The sequence below is a fragment of the Dromaius novaehollandiae genome, chromosome Z (genome assembly GCF_036370855.1).
Source record: "Dromaius novaehollandiae isolate bDroNov1 chromosome Z, bDroNov1.hap1, whole genome shotgun sequence".
NCBI classification, from domain to species: domain Eukaryota; kingdom Metazoa; phylum Chordata; class Aves; order Casuariiformes; family Dromaiidae; genus Dromaius; species Dromaius novaehollandiae.
Window position 1 is genome coordinate 63153288 of NC_088132.1, and position 24210 is coordinate 63177497.

At 35.9% G+C, this 24210-nt stretch overlaps 1 protein-coding gene across 3 annotated transcripts in view; it reads left to right on the forward strand.

Moving 5' to 3' along the window:
- The window catches only part of LOC135325140 (3',5'-cyclic-AMP phosphodiesterase 4D), a 604546-nt gene that overhangs the window by 243997 nt on the left and 336339 nt on the right, over positions 1 to 24210 (forward strand). Inside the window, exon 1 of one of the 3 annotated variants that reach the window (XM_064502791.1) lies at positions 5812 to 6374. The exons of the other annotated variants lie outside the window; for them this stretch is intronic. Coding sequence (XP_064358861.1) covers positions 6106 to 6374 — 269 coding nt within the window. The 5' untranslated portion in view covers positions 5812 to 6105. Of the gene's footprint in view, positions 1 to 5811; positions 6375 to 24210 lie in introns of those variants that run through there. 3 annotated transcript variants of the gene reach the window in all.

Consider the following 24210-nt stretch of genomic DNA (forward strand, 5'->3'; position numbering starts at 1 on the left):
TATTTTCATAGAATCGTGACAATGATTCCAAATACACACACAAAAAAAGCCCACTTTACCAAATTGTAAGACAAAGCTGAAATTATGTATATAGTTCTTATTAGGAACCTATCAAGAATAGAAATGCTCTAAAATTTTAAGTGAAAGCAAATGCTTTGTTGACATGGTGAACATACCATGCCCCAGTTTGGGCATGCCACCAGCTGTTCTTTCTTTTTGCTCTTCTCTTTCTGAAAATATACTTCTAAATGTATGTCTGCCTGACTATTAAATGGAAAAGTTGACCCAATTTGATCATTTTATGTTGGTTTAGGTGCCATTTTTATATTAAGACATTCTGGAAAATAAAATACAAGATGTCAGAATGCTTTACTTATATCAGATATGAAGAATTAGTGCAATAGCCTGAAATTCCCTTGGATTTTTTAGAATTGCATATACATTTCCCGTATCTTTATCTATCAAAGAGTTTTATCAGATGATTCCTGCCATTTCTATGCTAGTTACAACCAACACTTTTTTTAGTCACCTATTGCAGCTAGCTGGTACCTATGGTCTGCTCTGTAGGCAGTGAGTGCAGTTGTTAGGCAGATTGACAGGTAAGCACTACCTGCATTTGGACAGGCCCTGACTGTCACATCAGCCCTTGGAGTATGTGGTATGTGGTATCTAGTATCTGGTATGTGGTATGTGGTATTAGAATCATATTGCAAAAGTATCTAAATTTTACTAATGACAAATTCACTGGGATTCAAGGTGTGAAAAGATGTTATAAATCTACTGTTGCCCTGCATTTTTATGTACTACACTTGTTTTTAAATGTAGGAATTCAGGACTGAGCAATCAGTGGAAGCACAACAGCTCTTTCAGTGCTTTTGGTTTGTAAATTAACTGGTAAAAAATCTACAGTACAATACGTGCACTTACGAAGAGGTACACTGTAATGCGATCATCAGGTCACAACTCTTGAGTCTATGAAAATAAGCTGTTTAGCAGAGTTTGCAAATTATAAGAAACATATACAAATAACAAAATCTGATTTTCTTCAGCAATGATAAACTTTGCTGGTATGTAACGTTTTATTAAGTGTTCCTGTCGTCTGTTAATTGCTTCTCATTTTATCCTTATTTCTTCCTCCACTGCTGTGCTCCTCTGTTCACACATGAAACTCTCTTCCTAAATGAGAATCATGGCATCAATTCTCATTTTCTACCTTGGCTAGAACTAGGGCTCTCCTCAATCAGAGGATAGTGATTCACAGTGTTGTCATTTGCTTCAGGAAATTAAACCGGATTATAGCACCCATTCTTCACCACCTTGTCTGGCTTTCTGTTTCCTTTTCTCTTCATAAACTCTGCACTGTTCTCAGGTGCTCTGGTACTTGAATATGGCCTTACCTCACAGCTGGCTCTGCTTTGAGCAGGAAAGTGGACTTGATGGCCTGAGATCCCTACCAGCTGAAAGTATCCTATGATCTTGATCCACTTGCTTTCAAAGAAGCAGTACCTGAGAGGTTTGTTCTTTCACTTGCACTCCTATATATACCTTGAATTCTCTTCCTAATCCTGTTTAATATATTTGAGTAATGTATTCTCTTTGCATTTCATATAGAAAGCTTCTTTTCCTCCTTGTGAGCAACTGTTTGTGTATTGTGTTAAAAGTAATTAAAAATAGTTGCAATCTCATCAAATATTTTATTTTTTGATTAATAGTTATAATATCAAAGTAACTTATCATCCTCTGTCTTCAAACTGGTTGTAGCAGAGAAATTATGTTTTAATCCTTGTTTAGTCTCTTTTATATGATATCAAACACATGTTTAATCTTGCACAGTGTTACTTGTAGACTTACTTTATCAGCTTATTCTCTGCGTGCTATAGCTGTTTCTATTACTAATGGCTAACAGAAATGTGAGAACTTTAAGCCTGTGATATTTAAGTAGGTGTATCACAATAAGCATATTTCATAACTAATTTTTTTGAAAAGTACAAGAATTTAATGCTTGAATTTTATGTTTTAGTGTCTTTAACTTGTAATTAGAATGGAGCAGGAGTATCTCAAGCTCCTGGTTACCTCTAGATTTTTATAATATTGATGTTCTGGTGCAAGGAGATCGTAGCTCCATGCTTTTGTTCTGAGCCTTAATCTGATTTAGTTAAACGTATAGTAGGCTGGATTAAATTTGATCATGATATAACTCTTACCTATGCAGCTGTGACCAAGCGAAACCTGCAAAATTAGATTTAACTGTGAATATATTAAATTAGAATATCTTAATCTGAAGGGAAGCCAAATGCACTTGGGACATACAATATGGACATGCTTAAAGCAGGATCAGCATTACCTTTTGGACAAGTGTAATGTATGAGCTCTCAAATGTTACAGTTTTGAAAGAAGCAGTAAATATCTTTTTTTTGGTGGAATTTAACAGCCTATGTTCAGCAATCCCTTTTTGCTATTAGGACTAGAGAAGAGCTCAGAAAATTAACTCTGTCAAAAAACATTGAGAAGTACATTTTTTTTCTGTAATGGTTAAAAACCCTATAGCAGTTTAAGACTTGTGCCCTGTGTTTTCCTTTCTCAGCATATGAGGAGAAATACCTTTTGATTTTACCCTGAAGATTTTTTCCCCCTTCCTCCCCAGGGAAGCAGTTGACAAGGCTTCCTAGTTTTAGTAATAGATGTGGTGATGTTAATAGGAAAATCAGGTATGTCTTTATTAAGAGACAATCAAGTAGGGGTGTTCATTGATGAATCATTGTCTTTATTTAAAAAAAAAAGTGTTTTTAGTATCACTCTTAATATGTAGCTAAAGGAACTGGGAATGATCATTTTTCTGTAGAGGACAGTTTTCTTTCAAGGCTTTATTCTAGTACCCTGAAAAAAGTTTATAGCTATATTACCCCATACTATCATCCTTTTCTGCCTTGACTTCTCCCCTCCCCTCCCCTCCCCTGACTATTTGGCGAACGTTCTGTCTAAATGACATACTGGTTATCGGTTATTGCTGGTAGTACCCAAAATTCAAGTTAGACCTCTGCTTCTTAGTGCAGTGGGGACTGCTTACATTTGTAGACTGCATTATAGACAGTCCAAAGGCTTTCATTTAACCTCATGAGCATGAATTAGCTTGAGGGTTTTCTTAGTACATGTAAGTCCTAGGCACTGACATAAATTAGCTCAAGAGACTGTTAAATCGTTTGGTGTGTGGGACAGTTTATATCAATTAAAAGTGTTGGTCTGCAGTTTTCAGTGCATGAAAATTTTGTTTAGTACTCCCAAACTTTTTTTGGGGGGGAGGAGGAGGTGGTATTGTGTCACAATAAGGTATCTGGGGAGTGGAATGTCGAAGTTCAGATATTAACCCATTAAATAAAGTAAGGAAAAGCATTTCAGTAGCTATTCATGCAAATTGTGCCACTTTATAATGGTTGAGTTCAGTTTTCCTATTAAAAGGCCTTACCCTGCTGTTCTGCACATATTTTATGTTATCTCATTGAATATGTGGCACATCTGCTCAATACCTATTAGCGCATGTCAAGACAATCATTCTTGTGGATTTAGTTTTAATTATTCTTAGGAACGGGGGAAATAAAACTGTCGATCTGTTGACTAATACATTCCTGTTCTATACTCATCCTTCTAATGTAGCACAACTTAGTGTGAGCCTGTGTCCATTGACATCAATGTTAATGGTCTTACTGACTTCATTGATTCATTGATCTCCAAAAAGACTGTCTAGTTTTATAAGGCCACGCCTGTAGTGCTGTCTTAAAACTGTGCTTTAGAATAAACATAAGGTGGCAGTATTTCATAGTATAAAACAACCTAGATTTCATTATACAAACTATATTGTTTGAAAAAAATGACTGAATTCACATGGGATTGGTAGCATTTTTAATAAATAGCAAATAGACTAATAGCGAGAGAAGTAATATTTTTCTTTTTCGTAAAGATCAGATAAGCATTTTTGTATTTTATGCTGCTTATGTTGCCTACCTGTTCCGGGGCAGTGCCATATACACTACTCTTCCAATGGAAAAGAAGTGGAAGCATTTATTATTTTAGTTATGCAGTAATGATTTAATTCTAATTCTTTCTCTGTTCATGATTAACACTTCATTTCTGGTTTAAATCTTGTTCTTAATGAAGCATAATTTAAGCTCTGTTTCTGTAATTTTAATTGTATCTGGGTTTTAGTCCATATTTGGTCAATGTTAGTTTTCACAAGCTGATTAAATCTTGTGTGAAATTTTAGAAAAATATACAGAAACAATGCCCAATGACTTCTGCCTTCTGTAGCACTGTCCAATATTGAGTTAAATTTGTAAATACATTGTTATCAAATTTCATATATGACGTAGTACGGTTAAACTTGTCTACATAATGGGGCTGACACATGATAACAATGTCGTTCTTAATGTAAGTTGACCTTTCAGTTGCAGTTCTGCTCTACTTCTGTCAGAATCATGATGTTCTCGTTCTAATGCTTATCCTGAATTGTGGCTTTGCTGCTAAGTGCAGAGGTGATTCCTGTCTGTTGTGATAGAGGGCTGCTTTTGCAGGATTTCTAGTTTCACCTTAAGACAGAAAACAGAATTTGCCTGTAACACATGGCCCTGTACTTGTGGTCGAGCACCCTTCACCCTATCGAAAGCCTGGACATTGTGTGCTGCTAAAATAAAATTCTTACCCACAAAGGAATGCTGCCTTGTAAGATAAAGTAAAAAAGAAAAATACATTACACAAATGAAAATGATATGTAGCCAATCTCTTTCTATTAAAAAGAAATATCTCATAAGATGGTGATCATTCCTTCTTGTAGGATGAGCAAGAGGAATGGGTATAGCTGAAAAGATTTTGCTGTTGTCATTGCCGTAATAGTGAATGCATTAAGCTTAAGTAAATGTCTGCCTTCCCATCGGTTTCTACAGGTCCTTGTCCACTGTCAGTCAGACATGAAAAAAATGAGTGTTTATACGTATTTCCTCTTCTGAATAGCTGTAGTAAGTTATTCTAATTAAAAAAAAAATACTAGAGGATTGAATGCAAAAGTTTTTTTGGATCAGAAAACTGCAGGAGCAGTATCTTGCTTGCATAATGCCACAAAAAAAAGATATTTCAAAAATGAAATTTAATAGTAAATAAATGTAAGTACTTTTGCTGTCTTATAATTTAAAGGTTCTCTTTTAATATCATTAGATAGTTTGTTTCATCACCAGCTGTGAATAGAAATAAGGCACTTTCCTAACCCAAGTAGTGGTCATGATATGATGATATATGGAATTAAAATATGTCATTGAACAGATATCAGTAGTTAGAGTCTGATTTTGTTTTTTGTGCAGATCTTAGCCTCACATTTGTTTTATATTTCTGGAAAGTGTAAGCTAGGAAGTATAAGTGTTTCCTAAATGCATATGCACAGTGGTTCTGATGAACCTGCCTTTTTTTGAGGCGGAGGGGAAACCTTTACACAATTTGATTGTAGTGGTTGCTTGATATCTTAAGAGATAAAAGTTTGTAATCTTCATTTGTAAATGGGGACCACAAATATAAACACCGAAGATCCTGGAAAAAAACAGAAGAGGATCTTTGACATTCTCTCTTCCTTTCAACCTCCCTGCAGATTCAGGAATAAGCAGACAAAGAATAACTGAACAAATTGAGCATGCATCTGATGTTTAAGCCCTCCTCCAGCACTTTTTATGTACATAACCAGAAGTCACTCAAGCAGCTGCAGCACATTAGTTCCAATAGTTTAACAGGCAGCTTTATAGCTCTGACAAAGACTGTGCTAGGCAGTTTCTTCCTCCCCTGCTCACTTGCTATGATAGCTACTAAGCGATCTTTGGCAACAGGACTGTGAGAGGAGTGGTAATGTTTAATAGGTTTCTGCGGAGGAGTTAGCTTGCTTTTTTCTTTGCAGATCGTTATCCTTACAGAGACGCTGAGGGCAGGGGACACCATGTTGAAAACAGAATAGGCTGAACTGGAGTTGAAGCTCTGCACGCTTCTTTGGAACTGATTTAGAAAGAAAATATTTTAAGCAGTCAAACTAGTATTAGATTGTATTAGATCTTAATAACAAACTTACTTGGGAAAAACATGGCTCAGCAGACAAGTCCAGACACCTTGACTGTTCCTGAAGTGGATAATTCACATTGTCAAAATCCATGGTTAAATGAAGATCTTGTGAAGACCCTGAGGGAAAACCTGTTGCAACATGGAAAACCTAGGACATCTAGGAAGTCTTCATCTGCTTCTCCCCGGTTGTCTCCAGTTATTTCTCCTAGAAATTCTCCGAGGCTTTTACGCAGGATGCTTTTGAATAGCAACATACCAAAACAGCGGCGTTTCACCGTGGCACATACCTGGTAAGCACTGAACAGGTTGTCATGAAATGTCAGGTTTACTTTTCTTTATAGAGCATTGCTGTCAGTGCTTATATTTGTTTCTTTAATCTCAGAGTGACTCTCTTGGGTTGAAAGAGATAGTTTTAATAGTTCTAATTTGTCACTCAAATTAATTTCACATCTGAAGTTTAATATAATATGTTCCAGATGTAAAGTAAGAATACGTATCTGCTTTTTAAAAACTACTTTATATTCTCTGAATTCTTAGGTAATTATCCCTTTTTTCCCCTTCCCCCCAGAAACTCAAACAGGAGTCTTAGGAAGGACTTGTACTTATCTGATTCTGTGCTGTTCAGGCCAGAGTGAGTAGGCAGAGATTTTGGGGTTTTTTTCTTTTTTGGTTAATTTATGGCCCCTCTGCCCCCAAACTCAAAAACAGAAAGTGTAAGTTTGTTTGTTTTTTAACAGAGCTCAAATTAAGAAGGAGAAGATAGAGAAGAATGGATGGGAATAGATATTGTATATGAAATACTGATTTTAATTAAAACAGTCACTAGAATAAATAGAAGAAAGGCAGAAAGGGATCCCTGTGTTAACTGATTCATTTGTCCTACATTTTTGTAACTGGATCATTTCTGAGGTGTATGTTTGTTAGCAAATTAATAAAAGACATTCATTTTGTTACATCCGTCTTCTGTAAAACAGCATGATAATTTCATAACTTATTCTTTTTCAAAATGATATGTATGAGATTTTAACTCAACAGTAAACTCATGTTTGCTTTGATGGTCCTGATATCTTGACGTGCTCTATTCTTTTTTTTTTCTTGTGAGATTTTCCTTAATTTATTTTTCAAAGAAAAATGTTATTTAAAGAAAGGAGGGCAGTAAAAAATGTTCAGTGAAAAGAAGTCATGTATTCTAAGCAGTGAATGGATTTATTTCTATTCAAGTTTATTTGCATTTGAAATTAGATTTATACTGTAGCTATGTGACAGGTATAAACCCTGTATGTGCACTGCGGATTGTGTATGTCTGCCTAAATTGTTAATATGTATATATCTGTAGCTAAAATAGAGCATGCATTTACTGGCAAAATGGTAATATAAATTTAGGGATTAATCGGTGATACAAAAATGAATATGTATGCAGCAGAATAAACAAGAAATGTTAGAGGAGGATGTCTAGGGTAAGCATGTGGGTGCAGTGTTTGGGTACATCACGGAGAAAAAAATGAACCAAAGACAGACATATTAGTTTATGGTGTGTCAAAATGTAATAGCAAAAAATCAAGAGAACTGCTGTTATTCAAAGTACTAATTTTAGACCTGTTTTAGTGAAAGGCTCTCTTCATAGAATACTACTATTATTCTTGAAAAGGATGGGGAAAATGAGTATGCCTTTATACTTAAGGAATATTTGTTTTGAAACCAATGTGCCTGATGACAAGTTGTACATGTAACAGGGAGAACTGAATGAAATTAGGAGATCTCATTTTCACTTCAGAATTACGTCTTTATTGAATAAACTGTATTGTAGTCTGTATATGAGAACATGTAGGATAAAAAATAAATTCAGGCAGAATGGTTTTACGTTGTAAGGTGAAAATACATAGGAATTTGTCAAAAGAATTTACAGAGAAAATTCATACATGATTATGTATGTGTTATAAGTTATTTTAGACAGTTTAGGAAGACAGCAGAAGTAAGTGTACTAAAAGGGACAGTGACGAAGCAAACAAACAGGTTTGGTAAACATTAAAGGGCAAAGGTTGGCACAGTATTAAAAGGTGGAACATTGCTTAATCACCCTTGCTCAAGTAAGCTTCAGAAAGCTTTGAGTTTGGTTAGAGTGCCTTTTTCAGCATCACGTGGAGATTAGGAAGTGTTTATTTTTCTCTGAATGTGTGAAATACTAACCCTGTAAAATACTGATGCTGAACAATTCATACTTAGTTCTAAATGGTTTGTGAGACTGGGTCATCTTAGCAACAGGGTTTTTTTCAGTGAAAAGAGAAGTGGAGAGCTGAGCAGAGAGAGTTAGAATAAGTAACCTGAGAACCTGCAGAGAGGAATTATAGTATTTCAGAAGTGGAGATGGAGGAGCAAAACCAAAAGTCTTAAGTAACAATGTAACCAATCACATTTATGGTCAGATGAAGGGAAGAAGCAGTAGAAGCAGAAGCTCTGTTCTGTGCCTCCAGAATCTATTTGTTGCCAAATCCCATCAAGTCCGTAGCTACTGAGATCTCTTCAGTTGGTTGTCTATTTAGAAGACTGAGATGCCATGTAATAGACAGGTAGTTTCTAGATCCTTTGGCTATGTAGACAGTATAGTGGTCTTAATCTCATGTCCATATAATCTATTTTAAGCAGCTTGCAGGAAGAATGGCTTTTGGAGTATGGAATAGTTCTAAGTTTGTTCCCGAATGTTGTGTTATGGTGGAACTGTGCAGGTTTGAGTGCATATAGATTGTTCCACTGTAGTTATGACACTTCCTGTAAATTCTTGTTTTTCTAATTTAATCTGGTCTATAGTTTAAGAACAGTGGTTGAATTCATTGTGTATGCATCTTGTTTAGTCCATCATTCTTGCATACATAAAAACTTTTAAAGTCATGTGACAAACTTATTCAGACCACTAATGAGTTAAATTGCCATTTGTGTAATATTAAGTCCTCTCTGGCTTTGTAAAATACCACTAGTTTTCTCTGAAAGATTTCTGGAGGTTTTGATAGTGCTGAAAGGAATCAGCAGAAGCCCCAAGTTCTGAAAGCTATTACAAAATGGGTCAGCTGGTACTGTCAGATTGCCATGAAATGCACCAAAATAGTCCGGTTAAGCTTAATAAACACCAATTAAATTGTAGACTGAGTTTGAATTTGTCCAAAACATCGTGGGCCTTGCAGTCAAAGCATCAATGCAAGCTTTTCATTAGGCCCAGAGATCTGGCCCAGTAATGGAATAGGATGCAAAACTGTTGATCCCCAAATGAATGCACTTTATCAGGTGCCTACTATATGTCCTGTCACATGATTAAAGAAGGTTACATTTTTAGTCATATGGCAGGAATATTCAGTACTGCATGTATGGCCTGGTTGTGAGCTGTTAAAATGCTTTCTTTTTTGTTATATGATGAGGTACTTAATCATATGATGCGATGTTCATAGACATCCATCTAGAGTGGGGAGATGGTATATTATGTAAAAGGCATGTGACTACTTGTGATTAAAAAAAAAAAGTTGATGCAGTATGCAAGCCTCAAGTCTTCTGTAAGAAGACTTATGATCCACCTTTCCAGAAAAGTTGAACTGTTGTGTTTTATGAAAGCTACATCATGCATAAAAATTGTCATGAAAATTAGGCACAAATTGGGCACCTACTAGGAGTGCTTAAAAAAACTGGTGGAGGCACTTATTTAAATCTGTGTTTTCTATACCAGTTTTATTCAGGAATGCATGACTTGAACAATGGATATTTCTTTGGTTTTGTTTTTATTTGGTTTTTGTTTTATTGCACTGTGTTCAGAAAGAGGGTTATATAACTTTAAGTTTGCTTACAAGACTGTAACAAAACTTCTTGATATTTGTTTCAACTCAGAGTTCATCACTGGCCATTAGCCTTGACATTTTATGCGAGTCCTTCTCCCCTTCCCTTTCCTCTCTATCCCCTTCTCCTCCTGCCACTTAGAGATGAGAGAGGCTTTCAGATTGCTGCTGTTAGGTTTGTAGTAGAGGGAAAAGACTGTGCATTAACAGTGAGTTGAAATAAAAAGGCGTTAATATTGGAGTTACATAGGATCTTGATTTATGACAGAAGTTTCTGAATAACTTCATTTCAGAGCTGTGTAGTAGCTGGTCTTGCCTATAAATGTGAAACCAAAACTAATAATTCATCTTGAACTTTAGACTGAATCTTATCAGTCTATGATAGGAAACCAGCATAACAGCTGAAGAGAACAAAGCCTTTCAACGCTGCGTGGTCAGGACTTCAAATACACTTTGATAGAAACAACTCAGCTTCCTCCAAAATCTGCATTATATCGACTTATTGCTTACAACAAAAATAACTGTAGTGCTTTAAGATATATTCAATAAAATGATGCTGCAGCTCACGTTACAGTTGGCCATGGCCAACATAAATTAACTTTTCTGATGTGTGTTTGACAGATCCAGTTCCCTTATTCTCCTGGCTGCCTCTCTGTATGCCTTCCTAAACAGCCTGTCCCCCAGCTCTGTTTTGCACAGGAGGTTGTTAGGGTGGGGGTAGGTCCTGGGTTATGAGACAGCTCCCCAGCCGTGTGAACAGCTAATCTGTGGCACATGCATAAAAGTCTGTGGAAAGACATTTAGACACTGCATCATACAATTTTAGTAACTCATGAGGGAAGTCAGCTTTCTTTTATTCTCCATGAAAAACTCCTTCCTGCAGGAAAGGAAAGAGAAACATGCATAAATATTTGGAGCAGGATAGTAAGGCCGCTGCCACGTAGCAAATAAATTGCGTCTGTTTAATAGAAAATAAAAGGTCAGGGCATACATGTGCTCTTTTTAGTATTTGTTGCCTTAATATTTCCCTGTGAACACAAAATGTCCAGTCAGTTTTCCTGTTGTAGATAATTTTAGACAGAATATTTGATGCCTCTGATTTTTTTGATGTGTTCAGATACAGCTAGTAGTGATACGTGGCATTCTTTAATATGATTAAAAACTGGGTTTGTTATAATTCACGATTTAATTACTATCCTTCTATTTTCATATCCCTGCCCCCTCTTCCTCTTTTGGGGCTCATTTATTACTTTTTAATGTTTTGTGTTTTATGTTTTTGCTCTTTAGACTTGTTTTTAACACGAGCTCCCAAACCTAAACTTTTACTATAGTTACTGACTGTAAGAATACAAGTATGTACCCAGTTATATACAGTACTTTCCTCTGAATTCAACCAGCCTTTGTCCCCACCCATAGTAAATATTTTTACATTGACTTTGGCACTCAGATACGAAAATGATAGATGCCTTAGAAATAGTTTAGGCAGATACAGGCAGGGTGTGCCACTGTGAGTTTAGGAATGCAACTGACATAAGGGTATTGATAAACTCAGGTCTGTGTTTATTTTGTATTGCACAATATCTTTTTATGCACTTTCAGCACTAATTACAAAAAAACAACAAAATCTTAAGCTATCAGTCATAAATAGGCTGCTATTCCACAGCTTAACTTCTTGATGTGGTTCTACATTGCTGGATTCACACTATTGCAAAGCAATACTAAACTATACCAAACTGAAATTGTAGACTTTTTCTCACTACACCTTCTTCCAATTTTCAAAATACATTTTCTTCAAAAACCTTTAATGCATATCTATGTTTTCTTCACTCTGTGCTTCTCGGGGATCTAAGTAACTACAGTTTGCTGTATGAAAAGCATTCCAAAAGGAAGCTCCATCAAAGCAAAGAGGGATGATAACTATGCTAAGAACATTAAGAAAGGGTTTGTAAACAATGTATACTCTATACTAACAACTAACAGGTTCTAGAGAATCATGCAGAGTAGTTCAAACTTCAGTGGAAAAAGCTTTTAGTATTATAAATGAATATTTCAAAGAGCAGCCAGATTGCAGCATATTTTCCTGATTTAATGAGATGCATGTACTCATGAGATTAAAGGCAATGTTTAATCAGGTTACAGATGCAACAAAATTTAATTAACAATAATGTCCTTTTGGAACTGTTAAAATCAAATGTACAGCTTTGGAAGGGAAGATTATTTGAATATGGTGAGGATCAGAGTTGGACATTTGCAGATGAGACCTCACTTGTTTCTGTTGAATTAAGAAAATAAAGGCTTTTTTTGTCTCAAAAATCTGATTTAGCTGAGTGTCACCTACAACATGCTTGTTTTTAACACCCCAGTTTTATTCATACTTGATAAATCAGCTGTCCAAATATCAATGAAAAATTTAAGCAAGATATCACCTGCCATATTACAGAGCACTCTCTTCTAGGGCTTCTCAGATTTTATAGATTGGGTTGCCATACTCCTTTTCTGGAATTGTTTGGTATCCACTGTTCTTGTATTTTAATGATATACATAAAATATGCATAAATTATTCCCAGGAAATAATTTAATTGCCAGTATTCTTGGAGAAATGTATTCCAAATATATAGGTTAACTCAATCCACAAATCCATTCTTTTCTTAAAATTTTTTAAGGCAAATGCTGATATGTATGTGTATATACAAATAGGAAACAGGCTTGCAAAGACAGTATGCATATATGTGTATGTTTGTGTCTGGGTATGTATATGCCTCTGTTCATGGAGCAGAGGCAAGGAATGAGCTAGGGGGACATGATACTGTCTAATATTTGGAGAGTTGCTTGCAATATGCTGAGGATGTTGCCTAATGGTGTTTACTACTGATGACTTCATTTACTAGAGAGAAAATAATACTGTTTCTCCACAGCTCAAAGCCGAGCAGGGAGAGATGAGGGCAGAGTCCATCTTGCCCTAAAGAAGGAAGAGGCAAAGCTTCTGCATAGTGCTGTCCCAGAGGGGGATCATATGTTAGAGCAGAGCTCCTGGTATCAGCAAGAAACCCCCCAAACTTCTTCATAATGATCAGTGAGCTATCAAAGTCTTTGTTGTACAAACCAGCAATAAATATAATAAAAACAAATAAATGAGTAAGCAAGAAAAATGTGAAGCAGAAAGAAGAGTAAGTTTGTTCTGATAGATCTGCTAGTACCAGATCACCTTAATTCTAGTTTCTGATTTGAACCAGATATTCCATTTTCTTTTAGAGCAGGAACAGTTGATCTGTCTTGACCTGTCCTTGAAAAGGAAAATGTATGTCAACCATTTTCACTACGTCCTTTTGTCTTGTGGATGACCTTCTTGCCTCGTAGCTCATTGTTTTTCATGGCCTGTTCTGCGTTGGACAGAGTTTAGTAGAAATTCTGGATAACTCAGGAGAAATGGAACCGAGTTTCTCTAGTTCTGCCTTTGTTTAGTAATGACCTCATAAAAACAAAGAACTGCTTTGCAAGAGCGCCTTTGCATCTACAAACTTTGATTATATGTATTATAGTATTATATTGCATGCTATTATCTGCAATCATAAATTCTGTTTGATTTCCTTAAGTTTCTTTTCTTTGTTTTCTTTTTAATGAGTTACAAAAAGCTTCAGTAGTTTTTGTAGAGCAGTTTTATTAACTTACACCCTAACATCTTAGGAAGCCTATTAGGCTCAAATAATCTTCCATGTTGTTTCTTGCTGGGTCACTCTGATTGCATTTTACAAACTGCTTGTTATCTTCACTTCTATTTTGCATGTGTGAATTCCTGTTTGTTTTTCATTTGGTAACACATGGTATTTGTTTTTACCCAAGCCTTAACAGTCTTATCTAGGTTTGTTCTGCAGTTTTCCCCATTTTCAATGCTTTCATTCAAGTTGAAATTGGTTTCCTAGTAGCAGTTTTCTCTGTTTTGGATCGCAACACTGTGCTGTAATTTGGGCTTAAATGAAGGATTTCACAGGTATGCTATACCCACGTATATTTGACTTCAGAGTTTCAAATCTATTATAAAAGCTTCAGAAGTTTCTTTCCCTTTTTATTTCTCATAGGAATTTGTATCTCTTAGTAGGCACATTTCTTCTGGGAATACATATTCTTACAACTCTAGCTCAGCCTGACAATTAGCTGGCTTTTCCTTTCTTATCAGAGAGCTTCAGCTTCTTTGGGATTTGTAGTTGCTATTCTATTCTCTCTTTCTACATTTCTTCTGTTTCTCAATGAACTCTTTGTTCATACTTTTGTTTCCTCTGGTCCCAAGTACTGTTTTTGCACTGGTGGTCAAGGGCAACGCGGAGTTTAAACATTGTAAGAGTCTGTTACAACAGGTAAGCTAACGTTAAGTGAGAAAGCAAAGAGAGAGGGATCTAGGCATCTCCCTCTGTCAGGCTGCCAGTCCCACAAAGAGCAACTGTTACCCACAGCCAGCAAGTTGTACCTTGCTGAAGTGCTACCTGCCACCTGTCTTCTGACTTACTGGAACAGTGTGGCAAACTGGTGCTAACTTGAAGGCTTACCTCTGTTCTGATCTGGTCTTAGGACCAGCCTCTAGCTGGGGCAAGTAACTGGTACTTAGTGGGGCTCTGTCTGCAGTAGAAATGGTCACTCGGTCACGATGGAATGTACTGCCAGATCCTTCCTTCCACTCATGCCCAACTGATGTCTATTCTTGGTCACTGGGAGGTAATAATGGCATCTCCCCTCACTGCAAAATTTTAGGGAATAGGCTTATAAAACATCTACTGTTTTATACTTTATGAATCAGTACATTTAATACATTTCCAGTGGGTTGACTTCACCTTTTGTAAATCCTGAAAATTCAGCAAGCAGCTGTACATTCTTTCTCCATTAGAGATGGCATGACACTACTTCATCTTCTTTTTTGATAGTCATGCATTCCCCTCTTAGGAAACATTCAGTATTTTATCTCCTTTATTTTCAGTAGTTTAGCCTTCAATAAGTCTCAGAATTCAGTTCTTAAAAAGAGCACGTACAGAATTGATGTCCAAAAAAAAAAAAAAAAAAAGCTTCGTGCATGGCTATGGAGAAGTACAAGAGAAGGGCATACTCTGTTTCATTCTTTATTTTTATAAAGAAACATTTGTGATCATGTATTACATCTATGTGATAATGATTTAATTGCAGTCATTACCTACTTTCCTTTCAGATTGTCCTTTCCTTAGACAGTGATCATATCTATTCCATGTTCTTCAATGTTCCAAATATATCAGCACACAGTAAATAGTGTTATAACAGATAAAACTAATGGATCAGGATTTCAGTGTGACAGGTGCTCCACAGGTATACTCCTGACAAAAAGGTCGATTACTGTAAACTAGTATTCAGAGATTTTTATGGGCAATGGATTGTTCAAGATTGTTCATGGAATACTTGAAGGTGTAATAATGTCTGGGAATGCATGATATATAATTAAATGTACAATTAAATATATTAGTTTTATGAGCCAGACTAATTTTAGCTGGAATATCCAGGAGCTTTCATAGTGTTCTTTAAAGAATGAATTTGTTTTGGGGATTATCTCTTGGTACTGTTACCTTGATAATTATGAACTTTATTGTATATGAATTAATTGTTTGAATATTGCCTATATATTTTATTGTGATTGTGTGATAAATCTGCATTGGCTGAGCCTGAAAAAAAATAATTGTCAGAACAAGTAGCAGCAGCTTGCTAGAGGACTCTCCACAAGATGTTTTTAAGAATATTCTGCCTATATATCTACTTCAAGACTCCAACTTGTCTGAAATTAAGATAAGACAGCAAATAGGTTTTATCTAGAATAGATTTTAGAAGTAACATACATGGGATTTTCCAGCTTGATCTGAGCAGTATAAGTTTCCATATTAAGTCAAAGGAAAAGTAGATATTTATGATGTGGCATTTTAATATCACAACAGTTTGCCAGTTACATTCAAATAATTAGTTGATTTAGTTGAACATAACCATAAATACAAATTGTAGAAGACACTTAGGTACAATCACAGATAACATATGTTGTTTTCTTTTGGGGATGGCATGGTTTGCTGAAAGATGAATCTGGAGAGCTAGCTATTGTATTTTCAGTCTTGTCAAAGTCTTGCTGCACAGCTGTAAGAACCTTTAAAACCTGCTCTACTTACTTTCATCAGTACAACCATAAGCTACCAGATCTAAGTTATCTGAAAATATCACCTATCTATTGGACTTATTCATTATTTTACACATTCACATGACAGATTTAATTCTCAAAGAGTTAATTACAATCTTAGCATGTAGCATATTACATAATCAAAAAAAAATAATGACATATAAATGCATGCTGTCAGGGGAAATAGATTAGGTCACATAATTAACAGTAGAAATTCAGCAAGATCACAAAACATATATTAATTAAAAAGCCTAAGAACTGAGCTCACAATGAGCTCTACCGAGCACGCACAAAAAATAATTTACTTCAGAAGAAATATTTGAAACTTAAACTATCATGTTTCTCCAAGTAAGTAATGCTGTTTTTAGAAGAATGCAATGTATGTGAGAGCTAGTTGGATAACCCAGCTAGTAAAGGATTATTTGAGAACAATTTTTTGCTTAGTGCGATAACTGTGGTTCGGAAACTTGCATGCAGTTCTCCTGTGGGTTAAATATAGTTGTTGGTGGTCATTGTATGAAATACATGTTTCAGAGAGAATTGTTGTCCCCTTGATCACATGATAATTTGTGACATCTGGAGTCACTAGTGTAGAAGCAGCTATGACAACACAGAGCCTTTGGCCTTTCACCAGGAATGACTTGCTGAGCTTGTCTTTCATTTTCCGTATATTCTCAGAGCTGTCTTGTTCTCCAGACTACATGCTGCATTTAATTACAGATTCACCTCTAGAGAGACCCTACACATATAGAAAAATATTTTGTGTCTTGTGGCTGTGCCACAAGCTGCTACTTGCATGCCCCAAGTGCAAAGATCATCATCAGTCAAAAATAAATAAAAGAAATTTATTAGGGCATAAAAGCCTTTCAACAATGTCATCAATTGGTGTGATATACACAATTGAAACATCATTATTAAAAGATATAAAGAAGGTAAAGACAGGTGAAAGGCACAAAGCAGTTTTGGTCTGTAAAATTTGTTTTGATTATCTTTGTTAGATGTAGGTTTGTGTTACACACTGGAACTGTTTAATAGTTGCTTTTTCCATCCACACCCTTTTGGCATTAAAAGGTTATGTTTCAGATCTCATAGAGGGAGTTTAAACAGAAAATAAACAATAAAGACTTTGAAAGCGAAGTCCTGACGTTATGAGGTGACCCTGTTTCTTCACCAACAGAGCCGTATATGGTAGCTTATGTAAAAATCTTGTGCTTAAACTTTTCTGAGGTAGGCTTCATGAGCTTTCCTGTGAAAAGACTACTTCCACTATTATTAGTAAGCAGTATGTATATCTAACCGAGCTCTATATCTAACTCACCTCTAATGAGGTGAGGCGAGTCAAGCTTATTTTCTCAATAAGTCTGGACTTCCCTGCTCTCTCCCCTCTGGGTTAACTGGTCTGCCAAGATGCGCCTTTGTTCTAGATGTTCAGCTCCTAGAGCACCTCAGAGGAATCACAGCTTGGCACAAAATCATTAAAAAAACCCTGTGGCTGCTGCTACCTTTTAGTCATCAGCAGCATTAATATTGGAGGCTTAGGAGGGCTGGAGAAAAGCAGGTTTCATAATGTTGGGGCTTATCTTCCCTATGAAAGTCATCTAATCAAAACCCACTACAACTATGAGTCGCTTTGTCTTCTCAAAGACTGCCCTTGGTATATTGACAGATAGAGTGTAGTAGAGGTCAAGCACAATATAATAAGTGGCCATCCAATTTCAGATTAATTTAACTGGCACACCATTATTTGCTTAAGTCCAGCCAGTCTAAAAAAAAAAAAAAAAGAGAGAGAGAGAGAGAGAGAGAAATAAGGATTGTTTCTCTGGCAAGATTCTCTTCTGCATGCTCTTTGCCACCAGTGGCAAATGAATTTCTCAGTAGTTCCCTAGTAAACTCAATAGCTCTTATAACTGTGTCAGGACAAGTATGTGATTTACAGTATGTAGGGATTTTGGTACTAATTTGAAGTTATTTTAGCTTTTCAGGAGCTTTGTTGACTGTAAAATAATAGTAGTTAAATCCTACTGGAATGCGATTTTAGAACAGTGAATGATGAAAATATCAGTAGCAGGTTTAAAATAAAATGTGATGTGGCTTAAAAATACTTCTAGCAGTGTAAAAAATAAAATTACTATACAAAAATTGATATTGCTGAATAACTGATTTCCCTGTTTGCTACCACAAAATAAAAGTCCACCTTTGCTCTAAAAAGAATAACATGATATTGCTTAAGCTGGCCGCTTCTGATTCACTCCTGAGTAGAAATCTTTGGGTGAGGGTCAGGAAGGACTCCTGTAAAACCTGTTCTTTCCCCCTTCATCTATTTGAACAGAGCATTATGTTCTAACATATAATTATTAATTTCTTATTATTCAATTGCTTTTGAACAGGAAACAGATTTAAATGAGTTCACCAACATAGTGAGGGATGAACTTCAGGTACTTCCAAATTTTTCATGATGAATTGTATGGTTTTAACATTTGAAAAAGATTTTGTTGCATAAATATATATTCTATAGAGCAGCACTTTAATCAGTATACAGATGTCCCTTCTAAATCAATCTTTATGCATATATCATAGTGTTGTTGCTGTAAGGTCACATTGGGGGAAAAAATGAAAGACAGTTACGCATTTATTTTGCTCTTTTGAAATAAATGCGTAATTGTTGTGTGATTGCTGTGTGCAGCAGTCTGCCATCTCCAGAGAATGAGTTTCTCCAGCTCAGAGAGGAGGTATGTGCATAAGCAGAATATAAACTAATAACTTCTGCCTGCAGTAATAACAGGCAAATAAGTATTACAGTCATTGAGTTTTGTAAGCAAATTCAAGTAATGCAACATATAGTCCTGTGGCTATAGAATGAGATTGGGTCCAAATACTCTGGAATTTTAATCCAAACTCTGCTATCATCTCCCATTCTGTGGCTTTAACAAACTTGTTTAAACTATATTCTTGTAATTTCTAAGTACATCAAACTCTTGTGAGATAAATATTACAATGTTCTATTTAGTTAATATTTTTCCAGTACTTTCCAGATAGGAAGTGCTATCATTGTTTGCTGATCAAGAGAATGTTCGCTCTTCATCTTCTAAATATTAAATGTTCATTCATGCTTTTTAGTTATGTCAACATTTGAGATATTGTAGAAATCTAAGAAAACACTGTCCTAGCTTTGAACATTTTAACTGAAGCAAAAAACAAATCAATACCAGCTTTAGGGGTGTTTTTCCGTACAATTTTAAAAGTATGCACTGGTTTATAGCAAAAACCTGGAAAATTAATATAAGTGAGTATGACTGAAATCAACTTAGTTCTGAAGCACCTCTGCATTTAAAAGCTAATATCTATAACCTTTAGTTCTTTGATTTTATTTCTGATAACTTTTCCTTCTTTTTAGTACACTCAGCATAAGGAAGCTTAGCATGGCATACATCCTTGGGATTTTCCTACTCTCCAGGTCAGTTAGGGTTATATAACAGAACAGCAAAGGAAGACACAGTTGGAGATGAAAGAAATGGGTATTTGGAAGAAATCTTTCCTTATCATTCATGTGCATCTAATGGGTCATGTGGAATAGCAGTCCTAACTACAGTTCCCAAATACAACTGTGGTTATACTTGGGAGTACACAGGGACTGCTGTTTTCTGTTCAGTCCTGGAGGCATTAACTATATCAGTGGTGCAATACAGACAAAGTGAAATGATCTTGCTTATACTTTTCTTCATCAGCTTATGCTATGATATAGTACAAATAAGGATTCATTTCTCCTTCTGACAGAAAAGTGCCGAGATGGAGGCTTTATCAGTTCCATGGTAATCTTCCCTGACATTCCCTAGAATTATTTGGTTCTGCCATACAGCCATGTAGTAGAGCATACAGTTTTTAATTTGTTTTATTGCTTGCTTTCTGAGCTATGTAATAATATTAAAAAAGTACTACACCAAGGATCTTTTGTGTATTTTATTGTTATATTAGCCAAAATGTGAAGTTCCAAAACTGGGGGGGGGGGGAAGAAGTAGAAGGTATCAGCATCCATTTAATACTAGAAGAAATCAATAAAATGATTTTGTTCAGGGTAACCATATAAAAATTGAATGTGAAATGTTTTTTATATGGCAAAGAACTTCATCACTTTTTCCATAGCAACAATTCATCTCAAGTGCAGAAAATCTGTCAACAGCTCTACTTAATATGTCAGTGTTTTTAACCACAGAAAAAGACTTGAGGTTATATGACGCAGTCATATTGTATAAAAGTTTTCTGTGCATATTGGCATCTGAAATTCTCACAGGAGCTGAGGCAACATTTAGTGACAGAATATTTCCCCTAGTACAAATTAGTAAATTCAGAACAGTAAACACAAATCACTTTGGATGTTTTGCAAGCATTTATATTTCTAAAGTTTTATTAATGTAATAATATGAGATAACTGATTTTGTGGAGAGAGATTTTTTGTGACATGAACTTCAACTATACTGATAGCTTTTCTATCCATATGTCCTGTTGCTTTAAAAAAAAGTAAGTACCAGTTCAAAATTTTTTTTTGTTCTAAATCAGGGATGTCACACTCTGAGGTGCTTCATGTTTTACACAAATGTTTTCAGTTGACCCTAGATCTAAAATCCAGTATCAGCTGACTCATTTGGAAACAAAGGGGGCTTCCTTTCTGTCCCCAGAGAGATGGGGATGAGAGGCCTTGAACCTAGATGGGAGTGGGCTGGCAGCTGTCACACCGTCGCAAACATCTTCGGGCCCATCTGTAGGACCTTGGGAAAATGGTGAAGAGTGAGAGCCTGGTGTTTTTCTCTGTGTTATACTGAGGCAGGAACCACTTGTTTTTGAAAAAACAGCGGAGGTGTCAGACAGAGAGAAGCCAATTCATTTGCTTAACATCTATCTTCATTTTGTTTTTTCATGAAAATTAGCAGTACCCAGTTTCTGACAGTGGAAAGTTTTGCTTGGATGACTTGACTAGGACCACGTGCAAACTACATAAATTTTCTGAAAATGAGCAAATACTAGCTCCTCACTAGCCAGAGCCAAGTCAGCTCTGCTCCTTAGTTGTAGCAGCTGAGGGCCAAACCCAAACTAATATATCTTGCTTGTCATCAGGCTTATCAGCTCTGGCATGTGCTGCACTAACCTTGACTACGCAGTGCAGAGCTCGGTTGTGGTTGTGTCTGGCTCACTGAGGCAGCAGGCAGTGCAAAAGAGGACCTACCTTCAGAAGGTGTAGGCTTCTCTGGGGTAGAGACAGGGCTGAAACAAAATTCTTTGGAGTAGCGTTTCTCTGTCTTAAATACAAAGCTTTTGTTCATTATACAGTTTCCAGCATCTGTGGCACACAGGAAGGACAAATTATGGCTGCTTGGACAAACTGAATTCTACCATTCTTAATGCTTGAGGAATTGATTTAAAAATCTTAATATCCTTTTCTGTGGCAATTTCAGATTTTTTTTTAAAGGAAAACAAAATCTCATGAAATTTTGCCGTTTCTTCTTCATTACTCCTCTGCAGGTGTAGGTATGCTGCATAGGCCTTCGATATTTATATTGAGTGATTCGACAGGGAGATATGTGAACTTTCTAGTATTGTGATGAAGGATTCACATAATACTTGACTGAGATGGCGCATTAACCCAGCCAGGAAGTACTGGCAGATGCTTAATAGGCAACATCGCAAAAATTACCCATTTGTATGCATTTGTGGGGGTATATTTTCCAGGTGACTTAACTGGAAGAGCTATTATGACTGGTTTGAGTCTAAAATTGTTGCTTTGAAATTTTGCAATTTTTAAGGGATGACATTTTATTTTCTCTGTTAAACACCATGAAGAAGCATTATAATTACATATTAGTTTTCATATAGTCCTATAGCAAGCGATATAAATTTGATAATATTTCTGGTGTAGCATAAAATGTCATTTTAGTTGAACAATTTATTTTCTTCAATGGTGAAGGCAAATAAATTTCTGGACTCACACACACTAGAGTGTGCTCAGTCACATCTCAGAAAAACTTTTCCTTAGGTACATACAAAATCTTCTTTGGATGCTAAATGTAGTTTTAAATTGAGCTAGTTATGATAAGCAAAAGCTTGTTTCTGAAAATGCATTTCATTGCTATAGTTTCTGTGGTGCTGGTGGAATTGCCCCACACAGTCAGGGAGGAAGCTAAGTTACTCAGAATCATGTTGCCCACACAGCTCTTAATGATGGCCAGACATAGGCAAAAGGGAAGCAGAAGAAAATGTCTGTATTCATCAGGGTAGAGAATATGGATTGTATCCAGTAATGGACCCTCTCTTCTGTACTTCCAGTGGCTCATGAATGTCCGTGTATGAGGACTACAGATCTGAACCCAAAAGTCAGATAATAAATATGAAAAAATATTAAGGTAATAGTCCTGCGTTTCTTTATATACTCTCTCACATTTTCATTAATTTTAATTTTACATTGTTTCTTGCTTATATATTTTCTATATGCACCGCTGTGGCAATTAATCTGCGCTCGTCAGTGATGCACTGCTTTCAAAGAAAGGTCTTTCCCACCAGTGCCAAGTTATTGTGTAGTTAAGAGGTTAAGACTAATGTGGCAAAGTAAACAGTTTCTTTGTAGTCTGATGCCTCTTGCATATTGGAAGGGCTCTAAGATTTCTGAGACCTTCATGTGCCCTAGTTCTGCAACTGTATGCCTCTCAGAAGACCCTTGAATTTTGTGCAGAGCCCACACTGAAACTGAATAAACAAATGGTTCCGTTTCTACGGCTCTTAAAACAAGAGCAAGTGGGGAAGAAAAAGAAAGTAAAAGGAAAGGTCCTTATTCCGATAGTTTTTACACTGATACGAAAAGCACAAAATATTTTTATTTCAGTGCAAAGTGGTCATACTTGTATAGTGTCACAGAAATATTTAACAATAAAAAATTCAAGCTGGGGCAATGCAAATCTTACAGTACTGTGATCCAGAGAGATTCTTCAGAAGGTGAAATGTTTTGAAATTATTAATTTCACTGTGAGGAAAAGAGGAAACTTTTAGAGTAGCAACAGGTTTTAAAGGCAGTAGAAGTTAAACTTAACAGAGTCAAATTAGATTTTAGAACTTGAATATATTTCAAATTTCTTTGCTCCAGCACTCTGAGGGAAAAAAAAAAGTATAAAATTAATGTAATACTGGCCTTTTTCTTAATTTAAAAAATGTGGGTTCTTTTTTTAACTTTATTATATTTTAAAGGTAGCTTTGCTGAAAGAGATGATAATGAATTAATTTTGCCAAGAGTATTATTTTGCGAATAATCTTTTCCATATCCTAAGTCCAGCAGAAATGTAAATGTTTTCTCAAATGTAGATTACAAACAAACAAAATCCTGTGGACAATTATTGTTGCCAGCGTTTGAGGACATGATGGAGAAATGAACTTATATTGACTAAAATAGTAAAAAAAAAAATTCAGATTAGGTAAATAAAGGAAATCTGTTGTTGCTGTTGTTGAACTGATTCTTAATGTGAGAATATTTTAATATATATCAAAATTACACTGTCATATTGCTGTACCTCTTTAAAATTTACTTTTTTCATTTATTATAACAATCCATTCATTTAGAAACTGACAATCCAGTTATAAAAATAATTCAGTTCAGAAAAGCGTGATCCATCTGTCCTTGTTTCTGACAAACTATACTCAAAATGCAGAGATATTATCAGCAGTTTTATTTTATTTGGGGAGAGAAAAAATGTATAGGATTAAGAGCAAAATGGCAAAATAAAGAATTCCCTTGCAAACTGGTTCTTCTCAGACATAGGCTAGTGTGTAAATAATACACCAGCAAGATTTTGCTGTTCCTTCAGCTGTGCTGCTTACAGTAGTTAGGCACCAAAGATGCCGGAGAAAGACCAGGTCTGAACACGTAGGCTCTAGGTGTGGGTGGCACGATGTCAGGAAAGTCGGTTGGCTGTTGCGTTTGCTCAGGTTAGAGATGACTTTGAGGCCAAATGTAAGGTGTGCCACCACGCCGGTGGCTCCGAACGACCTGCTCTCGAGAGCTGAGCTCAGAGTTCAGCATGCTGGAGGAACAAATTGCCTACATGTAATGACTGTTACCATAAATCAGGAGTATTTAATTAGCGAGAGGAAACAGGAGTGTTG